General features: G+C 45.5%; 1 protein-coding gene across 5 annotated transcripts in view; it reads right to left on the minus strand.

The window, feature by feature from the left end:
- sorcs2 (sortilin-related VPS10 domain containing receptor 2) overlaps positions 1-12665 on the minus strand; it is a 283675-nt gene that overhangs the window by 157912 nt on the left and 113098 nt on the right. For all 5 annotated transcript variants that reach the window (XM_041964688.1, XM_041964687.1, XM_041964686.1 and 2 more), the window contains exon 3: positions 3601-3700. In XM_041964688.1, coding sequence (XP_041820622.1) covers positions 3601-3700 — 100 coding nt within the window. The remainder of the gene's footprint in view (positions 1-3600; positions 3701-12665) is intronic.

Genomic DNA, 12665 nt, shown 5'->3' on the forward strand with positions numbered 1-12665 from the left:
TTTTTCAGTGCTGTTAGGGCCGTGCTCGCTCGCTAAGTGAATATTGTGATATTTCACTCTTTAACTTTAACCTTGCAAACCCTCCTGGCTGGGGATTGAATCCCACCGGAGCTGTGTCCTTCCAGACTGCTAATGTCTCAGTAAAGGAAGGCGCCTATATGTGAGTGATGTGCTACAGTAAACAGGGAGATGTAAACCTGTTTCAGTGTCACCTTACATCACTTAACAGTGGTGGCTCACATTTCATTAGATACTAAAATACATAATAAAACTATTTTACTTGAGTGTGGTCCTTAAATATCTGAGTAGGAATAACCTGTCCAGCCAGCAGAGAGTCTCTGGTGTCATTTAAAAACCTTTTTTAGCTCTTGTAAGCCCTGTCAAATTAAAAGGGTCCACTGGACCTCTTTTAACGGAGCAGAAAACACTTCCCCGTTGATCAAAATTGACTCTTCAGCCTGACATCAGGTAGCGCTCCCTCAGGGCGAGCAGCCGAGGACGTAATTGAGGACACCAGCTCAGAAGGTGGTTTGCCTTTGATGCCCTCTGAGCTTGATGCCCCGCTGCTTAGAGAATTGCTGAGGTGGAGATGTTATGGAAATGTTGTAAGCCACAGATGAGCGGTGGCGCGGCATGTTCAGGAGGTGCAAAAAAAAAAATGTTGAAGTGAACAGAGGACTGCCATGTTACAGCCCCCTTTGTTTCCTATCCATCCACCCTGACCTCCTCCCTGACTCTGACATGACAGTATCTTCCAGTCATCACTAGCGGGAGCTTCAAGGCTAAAAGCTGATGATTCAGTATAGATTCGTGTAAGATTTCTGATTGCATTTGTTTGACTCTTCTGTGGACATGTCTTGTGCAAACACTCGCCCAGCTGACAGCCCTCTAGAGGCGACCGTTAAAGAAAATTGCAGAGGGAGAGTGCGCCGGGCCTCTAGTCGCAAAGTTTATTTACAACTCCATTGGCGTTGAAGTGTGTCAAGGGTCCTCGGGAGCTCTCTGCCGCAAAGGGTCTCGAGCGGATCTTTAATGGAGCTCTCAATGAAGCGATGGCGAGAGAGAAAGGGTGACATTGTCTCCACCTGAAGACTCACCTCTCTCTAACCGCCTCAAGTCCTATTGATTACCCGAGGCCCCTCACACCTATTCTGCGTGATCCCTTCACACTGTGTGTAATCCCCTCACAGAGCTTACAGACCCGCCCGTTTGCTGTTTTCTGATGTGATTAGCAGCATCGATCGACGTGTGCTCTCGCACGCGCGGGCTCGCACGTGCGCGGGGCCGCTTAATGGACGTGATCGCTCATAATTTGGACGCCGAGAAGAAGGAAGTAAACACATGGCCGCATACTGATATTTAGTTAGAGGGATCGATGTGATGATCGGCCCTGCACACGTAAATCTACACGCACACAGCCTACATCCACTGCCTTTCACACGAGAAAACACACGCCTACACTCAACAACAGCAATGACACACGGACACCTACACACACTGTTTGCAGCGAGCAGCATTTGTCCCCTCCTGCCAGGCCTGGAGGTGTGTTTAAGCAGCAGCTTGATCCCCAGCTCATATCACCAGACATCCTACTGTCACAACACACACTCTCACTGCCAGTCACTCTCTTTCTCTTTCTTTCTGTCTCCCTTTCTGTCCCTAAGGGAAATTAAGATGACTCCATTCCCATGCAATTAAATGCTCTCATGCTGTCTTGCCCCATACTATTCTCTGTGTGTTTGTGTGTGTGTGTGTGTGTGTGTGTGTGTGAAGAAGATGAGATGGCAGAGACCACGCAGACTTTTGGAGAGGAGACTGCAGCAGAAAGTGAGGAAAGTGACTACATCTAATCTCCCTCCATCTCCTCATCGATTGGAAGAACCCTGGACCCCGGCGATAATGCCTGCCAATTAGACAGGCCGCCACAGTTGGCAGTCCAGTCATATCTCAGCTTAAAGGTGAGGTGAGTCATTCTGGAAAGACTGTTATTCCCTGGATTTGAAATTCAGCGAAACATCCCATCGCGGTCCGCTAGCTGTCTGTGCGCTTGAAAAAAATCCAGTTTTCGTGCACAGCCCTGGCTCTGTAAATGGGAAGTAAACAAAGTGGCTCAGACCGAGCCATACAGCACTATTTCAGCCAATCAGTGCTCATGCTTGTACACAGGACAAGGGGAAGGGGAGGGGAGATGGGGGGAGTGCAATAAGGACTCACCACACCTTTAAATCACCTTCTGCACCTCTTGACTGTGCTGAATAACGTGGAGAAGAGCAGCAGTGCCACATGCACTAATTTGGGTGCCGTCACACAAATTATAAAACCCGTAATATATTCCATCCAAGGGAAGGACGCATTTTCAGCATTTGCTTAAATTCTGTTTGCCATGGTTGAAGCCCCGAGATTTAGACTCTATATGTGATTATGGCATCTTTCAAACATCGTGTGATGGTTTTTGTTTTATCTGTTTTATGAGACACTTCCAGGGAAAATTGGTCCATTCTACGTGTTGCTTTCAGCCCATTCATTCACAGCGTCCCTGGGTTGGAGCCATGGGGTGTAGGAGGATATCCTGTGTGTTCCTGTCAGTGTCTTTTTCAGCCTAGTATCTCATTATTGGTTCCTTTTGGATCACTGACTGCAGCACATGATTTTCATGCTAAAGCTAAGGTTCAGCGCTGATGTAAAGAGCGGGAAGCAGTGCGTTCTATATGAAAGCAGAAAAGAAGGGTTTGGGTGAGGCGAACGTTTGTTTGGGTTTTTAACCATAACCACAATCTTCCCATAATCTCAAGTGTTTAAAGGGGCACGCCACCACATGATGTTCACTTTACTCCATGATGCGTACTATACAGCCTGTGAAAACAGCTGTATAACGTTTTCTGAGTATCAGGAGGAGCTGAGGACCAACTACATCATCAGGGTTATTTTGCTGCTGCCTGTTTTTTGGGCATGACTCACATTCGGGGTTAAAAGTCAGGATATCTCAGCCTCTGCTGCTTCAGCTTTGGTCATTTTTCAACCTCCATCTGGCAACTCCCCCAACTTTAAGGAAGTGTTGGTCTTGCACGTCTTAATGTCAACTAACCTTAACAATGAATTAGTTTTCTTGCCTAACCTTATACTGTAGTTGTCATGCACAGATATTACATATATTACACCCTGTAATATATGTAATATATGAGTAATATATATGTAATATATGATGCTACCACTTTAGTAGCCGTGCACATAAAAAGTGTCAATTCATTCAAATCACAAGAAAATATTAATAACGACCCTTGAAGGTGGTTTACAAGGATAGTTTTACTCTGATAACTCAATACTCCTAATATCAGTGGATGCTTGTGTCTATGCTGCAACGTATTAGCTAATTTTAGCCAGCCATGTGTCTTCAGTTTGAATTGCTCACTTTCTCAAATCACACACATCTTTAACTCGACATCTCTACTTTCTACCCAGTGTAAATATTCATTTAGGCCTCCAGCTCGCTCTTTCAACAACACACCAGAGCAAAGCTGTTGGAGGAGCAACGCTCTAGTAGATTTCAGCGGTCTCATGGGAAACACAGTGTTCCTCTCGTTAGTGAATATGTCCTCCCACCTTTTTCTTGTTGGTCGGGCAGATGTAGAAGCTGGTCACCACGATGGTCGTCCCCGGCATCAGGTTGAGTTTGGTGTAGGTGGTGCCATAGTCAGTAGACCTGAACATAGGAAGACAAAAACAAGAACAAGGAGCAGTTAGTCAGGAAACTTTAAGAACATTTTTGTGGTCATTTCCTTTCGTAATGGTCCCGTGGACCACACAACATCAATAGAAAAAGGCATTATGGTAATGATTTGGTGATCAGGATCTCTAAAAACACTGCTGCAAGCACAATATGTTGATAGTTCATTACATTTTATAACTTTTCTTAGTTCTATTCCACCAAATTCTTTTTATCCCACATATTAAAACACCATCAGCTCCATGAAAAACCTTTGCTTTGACAGAAGGAGATTAAATCTGCAAAAAGCCTGGGAAAGGTGGACCTGCTTATTCTCTCAAACTACCCTGAAGGCATTATATCAGCTCTCTGTTCATCATATTACCACTTTGTGGTCCACGGTCTGAGCCCGGTGACAAATCAAAAATGGCTGGACAACTTGTCATTGCCACGACGATGCAAAAACAGCCCCGGGCTAGCAGTGAAGCACCGTCCAATCCCCAAATCTGGCAGCTTTAAGAGCAGGTACAGACTGCTGTGTGTGTTTGAGATTGATGGCTAACTGCTGGATTGTTTCTCCAGTCCGGTTCGGTCACACCCACAGAGCAAAGTGAAAGTAATCGTTTGTGGCAGGTTTTGAAAAACAGCACAGGATTCATCCCAGCAAGGCTGAAGAGAGGTGACCGCTTATAGATAATTAATGTCCCATCAAGGAATATACATAGAAACGACCGATGCAGGAAACATCCTCCTCATCCACATAATGCAAGCACGGGACAATAAGGCAACAAATACTGATAAGAAACTGAATTTAAGTGAGGAGTAAATAGAGGTAAAAGAATGAGAATATTGCATCTACTGTATTTGCATTTGCTTTTTCTGGCGTGCAGCTTTTGACAGCTTTCTACGGCTACTTTCAGGAGCAATCCAAAGCACACAGGAAAGGATGCTGCAGCATTTAGCCGAGGCTTGGAGGTTCAACAGGAGGGAGCCTGGAAGAAGAGGCCTTGATGAAAGAGAATGATGAGCTAGCACGTCGGCCTGGTTAAGGATGAGAGGATTTACTCCTTTGCGCAGTGGGACGTCAACCACTGATAGACACACACACAATGAGACACATACACACCCGACGCTCTGCCAAGCCATTCGGCAATCAGCTCTCCCAGAGTGCTCCGATACAGCTGCAGAAAATGGAGTGGCATAGCAGGGGTGAGCTATTTCTCCGCGGTGAGCTGGCAAGTGTTTTCACCTTCCTCGCCGGCCTGTGTGCGGTGTTTAACCCAGGATCACTCGGAGGACACGGACAGATCTAGCGCTGACGGCTGTGTTAGCAGCCGGGGCTCGGCGCTTATCTCAAAAACCCACTTGTGGCTGGAGTAAAGACCTGCTAGGCCTGGCGTGTAGAGGTCCACTGAGAGGCTGGACCATCAGGGTGTAAGTGTAAAAACCCCACTGAGCAGCCTCATCAGTCCTAATGAGTTCAGAGGATGATACACATTTTGTATTTTTCAGCGTGGATTCATATCTTCTATATTTCCATTGTCAAACACCTCCTCCTTTTTGATAGCTTAAGTCTTTAAGCTGTAATAACTGCTTTCTTTGGCCTCTTGCTGTGCGGCAGAGCAACTCTGTAACACGACAAGCTGAAAACACAACATCTGACATTACTGCATAAAGTTGTTATGACAAACCTGTTAAACAAAGTCCAACATTCACTCTACCAACAAAAGAAATACAAATTGCTGCAGCTTTAACTGTACGTGAAGCAAAACCAGTGGCTGCCTGGAAATGGTCAGCATTGACATAAAGTCATGTATGCACATATAAACAACATATAACAACATGCTGTGGTCCTTTCAGGAATTATGAGATCATTAGAAAGTAATGACTAGTAAAATTACAGGCTGTGCCTTTACTGTAAGAACGAGTAAAGATAAGTTGTTGAAAAATGTAAAAGAATCTAATTATTTCACCAACATGCATGGACCAATTAACAAGACAGTCCATGTATAGTATATGTACATCCACTGTATTGCTGTACATGACTTTGGAACAAACCAGTGATAATCTGTTTAACACAGTGGTCTGTAAAGCCTTCTCACTGTTACATATTCATCGTATTTCATTAGCAGTAGTGTAATGAGCGGCCAGGGTTGCAGTGGGCCTCATGCCCAGAAACACATCTCAACATCTGGACGCTGACTGTTCACACTTCACACCCTATGTTTCTATCCTCATTACTGCTCACTACCAAGAGTGTGTTACCATGGAGCCCGCTTCTTTACATCCGTCTGGTGTTAAAGATCGAAGGTGTGGTCGTGTGATGGAAACAACTGGGAACACACCGGGGTTACATGTCAGTTCAAATGTTCAAACCAAATGCGGAGGAGATAAGCTTGCTGTGGGTGGAGGTTTCTCCCTGCAGGTAAGGAGGTGACTGAACTCGATGCAAGAAATGGAATTATGAAATAGAACATTAATACTAATATTATTATATTATAGAAGTGGCTTGTGTATTTTTCAAAAACATTGACTAGAAGCACCGACTAGACGATGGGACTGAACGGAAAGGAAAAATGTTGCCAAGCAGAGGGGAGGAGTCACAGGGCAACGGAAAGACGCTGCACCACTAATGAGGCTAATTTGAGGGGTTGGGTGGGGGTTGCTGTGGAAAGTCAGCAGTCCCAGCACCTTATATGGTGAGAATAATGATGTTGAGTTAATAGGAGAGCTCATTTTGTACTGTATGCCATCCAGACCTTTGGAGTAATAGACTGGTAAAAAGCTATTGTAGATTAATGATGAATAATTACTTTGAAACAGTGTGGGGAGCAGATGAGACGGAGATGGCGGAGCACAGGGAGGAGGAGAGGGGTGAAGGGCTGTGACTAAAATTTAATCTATTACACTCAGTGTAGCCCTCAATCCAGGCTAAATTACATATTAGCAGGAAAGTGGGGCATCATGGCACGTACACACAAAAATTACCATTAATATTACCCTCATTTGGTACAACGTGTACAAAACAGGATTTCATTTGGATGTGTCAGTGCCAGGAAAGTTCAAGGAAACAACTCCCAGAAACGTGCCCCCAAGCATCGCAATCATGACACGGATGGAGAAACATTCAATTCCGATACACAAAGGCTTAAACAAGCTGCCGCAGACACAAGACGTTTGGTAGAGGCCATACAGCTGAAATAATAACAGCGGCAGGACATAAACCGCTAGAATACTGAGGTATAAAAGAGGATTGGAATAACAAGAGACAGGAAAGGGGAGAGGAAGGCAGACATGGAAGTGTCTGTGAGAGTGGATGTGACAGAGACAGACACTGCGGGTGAAATTGTATTTTCCTTGATGCGCTTGAGAAAACAGAGAATGTGGAAGCACTTTAGGGTGGCGACAGGTGCTGATTCAGATTTAATGTCCTAATATGTCAAAGTTGCTCCCAGCATCTGACGTCTCGGGGGAGACAAATCGAGGGCGTCAATGAGACGTGTGACGAGACGGAACAGCAAAATATAGAATAGGTGGGAATGAGGATGGATGTGAGGAAACAGGATTGCAATGAATTCCTGATAAATCAACCCGAAAGATCTTCAACATGCTAGCTGGTGGTGTGTTATGATTGAGACGTGACAGGCAGAAGTGGATCCTTCAAGGTATGTCTCACCTCACTGTGCATGCATGTCAAGAGGTATCTGCTGTCAAGAACTGAGCTAACACTGAAATAGGTTCAAATGCCGGTTGGCGTGTTTAAGACGAGGACGGGGACATGTGAAGCTGGATATGCCTTGACATGCTGAAGGTCTGATTTCTGCAGGGAGCAGAATGCTGAGGCAGACAGATGCTGTCAGTTTGACTCAGACCCAGACAGCCAGACGGCCAGACTGTTAGGCTTGACGAGGCTCATCAGTGATTGGCTTACATACACATGTCCCAGGGAGCCCAACCAGCAATTGTGGGGCAGTCGGGAAGGAAGCCAGATTCCCCCGACAAGACAGAGGATTGAGCCGTATCTGCCTGTGGAGAGTGTGTCAGAGCTTTCGATCATCCGTGCATCGTGCTGAAGCGCCGCAGACGCACAGGGTTGAGAAAATCTGTAATGCATTACAGCGTCGCCACTCCACTGACAAGAGCGATGAAGCATGAGGCAAATTTGCCTCCTTGCCAGGGTATCGTTCATTTCGGTTATTAACTGCATCCCCACATGAATGTGTGCCAAATTTTGTCTGGAGCAGGTTAAAGCTCAGGTCACGAGCGATCGTAGCGCTCTGAGCATGCCTATCTTTCTTTTTGAAAGAGCTGGGATTTGGCAGGAGATGAGAGCTTTTGATATATCGCAGCAAAGGTGCTTGCCATGACTAACGTTAAAAGATACTACTAAGAGATAGTTGCCATTAGTGTTAAAGCCTCTATGCTCTAGAAATACGGTGTCATGACACAGCTCTGCGCCGCTGAAACAATGAAACTATGAGGTATGATGCTAAAAAAAGGAGGGTTGGGGGCTCCCATCTGCTTCACACATGGACAGGTCATCAATGCTGACCTCTTTCTGGCTCGCATCTTCCTTTAAAAATGACCATTCTGCTTGACTGCAGCTGGGGTTTTTTTTACAGATCAGGCAACTCCTCCATGCCATCTATCTGTTTATTTTCCCTACTTTTTACAGCAGTGCAATGGTTATGGATGATAAAGCTCACGGAGTCTCAGGTGTACCCCGGACAAAGGCTTTATGACCATCTGCTCTGGCCTGATTGTGTCAAAGCCTGGCTTTATTGACTGCAGAATGGAATGGAGAATGATATAGTATGCCTTCCAGAGAACTCCCGCATGTTGCCAACAGAGACGCTGCAGGAGAGTTGCGAGGCAACTTTGGCAAAACGATGTTTTGATGGCGAATGCCTTTGGGTACGTTGACCTTGCTGCTGCGACGCCTGCGCGGTCCCTTCGAGACATTCGTGGCCCTGTCGTGATTGGGCCGCAACAGTCACAAACACAAGCAGATTTTAACACTCAATCCGTTGAATGTGAAGTGTGAATTCTCCTTAGCTGTGAATGCCTCCAGAAAATGGCAGCTACGCAGTTAAGTGTGAACCTGTGTCAAAAGGGAAAGCAAAAAGACGACTAGTGAACTTCTCGTGGCTCTGAGATGACAGTGGCAGAGGTGTCAACCACACTTGTTTGCCCTTTCATGAGTTGTGACCAGTGTCTCCAGAAAGTGATGGATTATAGACTGAAGAGACTGGTCACAGGCCTTGCTGCATGTTTTCATGAGAACTGCTTTCTACCAAAGAACTAGTCCAAATGAAACGTCTGACAGTGAGGTCTGTGGATTATCCAAAGTAACAGGGATGCTGTTTTTGGAGATACAATTGTGCACGTGCATCAAGAATGTAAGTCTGTTTCCCTAACAGTATATAGTATAGGGGTGGAGGCAGCAATCTCGTCCTCTCTAGCCACATATTCCAGCTCTTCCTGGGACATCTTAAGATGTCTCCACACCAGATGGGATATCCCTCCAGCCTGCCCCTGGTCTCCTCCCAGAAGAATGTGCCCTGAAAAACTCTACTGGGTGGCATTCAGGGGGCAGATCAGATGCCCTAACCATCTAAACTGGCTTTGTTCATTGTCTCTTCGACAAGCTGAAGCTGTGATTCTACTCAGAGCTCCTTCAGGCTGTCTGAGCTCTTCGCCCTATCCCTAAAGGCATGCCCAGCCCTGTGAAAGATCATTTCTGACGCTGCCACAGTTTCATTCTTTTGATGACTGCCCAAAGCTCATGATCCATGAACTACATGCATGGCAAGAATATATGGAGGGGGCTGGTGAGAGAATAGGTGTTTTTCGGTCATTTACATTGAACTAATGCTTTTACTGGGCAACCTCTCCAGTGCAGTGCCGAGAATATCAGCGTCCACTGATTGTTCATCAGCATACCCCTTCTGTTCCTTCTCCCATCCCTCACTTCCTGATCAACTACAGAGCACACTTGATTTTGAGTCCTGCCTCTGCACTTGGCACCACTTTATCAAAGTGCCATTCACAGTGGCAGAGGGTCATCTGCCTCCATCATGTGCAATTCAGCAGAGAGGACTTGGAAGATCATGCACCATATTGTCCTATAACGGGCAGGAGTAGACACCTTTAGAAGTAGAACTGATCAGAGCTGACAGTCACGGACGCCGTCTCATAAAGGAGTCCATTCTGCAACAGATTTGCTTATGCTGCCATCGCTCATGCTGTATGATGAGAGTAAATTAGCGAATTTGCATTAGAATCACAATACCTGGCAGCAGAGGGTGGGAAGATGTGGGCCACACTTCTGTTCAGCTTAGTCACTGATACCTAAGCAGCAATTGGCAAATTGCATCTGGAAGTGCCTCCTACACTGCAAGTAGTCTGAGCAGGCAGTTAGCCAGGATACAGTGATTCATGCTCGGTAAGGGCACTTCACAGTTGCGGATAGCCTCTTGAAGTGCACAAAACCACTGGAGCATAGTTATCAGGAGCAGAGAGCTGCTGCCATTTGAGGAGCCGCTTTTGGAAGTCCCCTGACAGTCCTTTTTGCATCTTTTTTTCCTATTTCTGTGCAAAAACAACATAATTTTATACATTAATTAATCCATAGAATGAAAAAGGGGTGGGGGAAAAAAGGTGGCACATTAGCGGCCTTTGTCATATTTCACCACTGAACTCTTTTCTCTGAAGCTCTGTGGTGAGTCACTGGCCTCGTCCTGTCAGCTCTGATGACAATGTCTTTGAATCCTTTTGACAAGAACCACTGAATAAAAGAACAATAAAAAGACATATGGAGGTTGCCATGGCCTCCAGGTCTCCCTCTATGGACTACAGTCAGCCTGCTTATATCAACACAGGTTGTGTTTGCACTTGGTGAAAGGCACTCAGTCACAGCCCCGTCCCTCCAACGTCCTCAGTCTCCTGCTGTCATATAAATCCATCACAGAAATAATGCTTGATAAATGACTCACTCACAGTACAGTGCTGAAACTTAGGGACTAGTGATCAATGTCAGAAAATCCAAGTTTCATATGCCTATAGTTAGCCCCCTGCGTGGAAATCATTGAGGAAATTCCTCTTAAGCGCAGGAACTATTTTGGTAATAACGTGCATAAAAGGACATATGTGTGTGTGTATATATATAAAACACTGTATTACCAGGAGAAATAACCACTCCCTGGATCCCATCATCAAAACTGTATGGCTCTCCCAGTGAGCATAATTAGCAAAAATGAAAACAGAAATCAGTGCAGACTAAAATCCTTGAAGAGAATTCAATCCTTCCGCACACGTCCAGGATCCAGTCTGAATATTAGAATAATAACTATCAGGTTGTAATGTTGTCTCCGTTCCAAAAAGAGTTATTCCTGTATTTTCCTATAACACAAGGCCAGCTGCCCTGACCTACTTCTGTGTAACCTCCATGTTTAAGTCACCCAGAGTACTTTAGCAGTGTGCCAAAAACACTGTAGCAAGTATGAAGTGCCATAAGGTGAACACCAGGCCAGGTGGGTATTGGTGCTGATAGCCACAGCAACTACCAGAGTCCCCAGAGCAAACACACGAGGAGGAGGTTAAAAAGTAAGAAAGGTATCTAGGAAGTTGACATTAGAGGGTGAATCAAGGCTGCTGTAATGACTTTAATGAGCTCTGACAAGCAATTCTCACATCTACAAGAAGAAGAGAACACCTGTGGACTAAAACCAGGTAAACAAAAACAAACTGATGTCACAAGGTTGCAAAGATACATTTGAGACGAGGAGAAATTTAGGAAAGCAATCAGAGAAAGGTTTTACATGCGCTGCAATAAACGGCTAAAAATCAGGTCATCATGTATCCACTGAGTGCCTGGTAACCAAAAGCCCCCGGCCCGAGAGCCCCCGGGCATGTCAATATGCACACAACCAGTGTCGTACCAGACAGCAGAAAGGGAATGAGCTGAGAAATGCAGGGAAAGACAACTGGCTTGTGTCCCCAGAAAGCTACAGGTGGTGTCACAAAGACTGCGTCGTTGTTTTCTACAGTCCATGGTGTGGACACCACACATGTGCAGTTCAGCAAGGTGGCTGTCGTGCACAGGTAGAGGGAGGTAGCATGTCCCGGGCGGCAGGGGGTCAACTGCAATATGGATTAGGTTTAATTGTCCTAGGGTCCTTGGGTTTGGTATAGGCACAGAAACAATTGCGTTAGAGATCATGGTTTGATAGTTTGTTAAGATTAGAGAGTGATTGTGGCCTAACCTTGCTTATAAAACCTTGCCTTGTAAACCTTTAAGACTTATTTATTTGAATGTTACTTTCAGTTTCAGTCTGACTATAAATAGTTATTTTAAACAGACAGTCTTTACTTTAATTTGCCTGCACTGCCATCTCAATGTCCCTGTCTAAAATCAGAAACCCACGCAAGCATATGCACACGGTCAAGAAACAAGGTTTCTCCTGCAGAAGTCTTGCTGTGTAAACTCTAATCCTTTAAACTGATGAAGCAAACCCAGTTTCACATTTAAACTGTGTTAAGAAATCATGTTACTTAGGCAGAAACCCGACAGCTAGGTGCATGCAAACCCACAGACTGAGATGTGAGCGATATACAGTGTTTAGAGTAGCGTTTAGCTTTGCGACAAGTCCACTTAGCAGCTCCACTTATCTCTCGCCCTCTCTACCTCTGTTTCTCCTGACTGAGATTAAACACTTCTTACAGCCTTCTCCTCAGTCTTCCCGGCTCTAATGTGGTTAAAGCTCCGACTGAACCGCTTTTGCTGGCTGGATTCAGCCCAGCAGAGGCACCGAAGGCGCCATAAAACACAGCCCACCCCCACCCATCCACTTCTCTGCTGTAACACCCACGCTGCGCCCTCCGTGCACCCATGTCCCAGCTGAATAGAAGGAGGAAGGGCAGTAAATGGGGACATTTATCTAGATGACATCCCCATCAGCAC

Source organism: Chelmon rostratus, chromosome 23, assembly GCF_017976325.1.
Source record: "Chelmon rostratus isolate fCheRos1 chromosome 23, fCheRos1.pri, whole genome shotgun sequence".
NCBI lineage: Eukaryota > Metazoa > Chordata > Actinopteri > Chaetodontiformes > Chaetodontidae > Chelmon > Chelmon rostratus.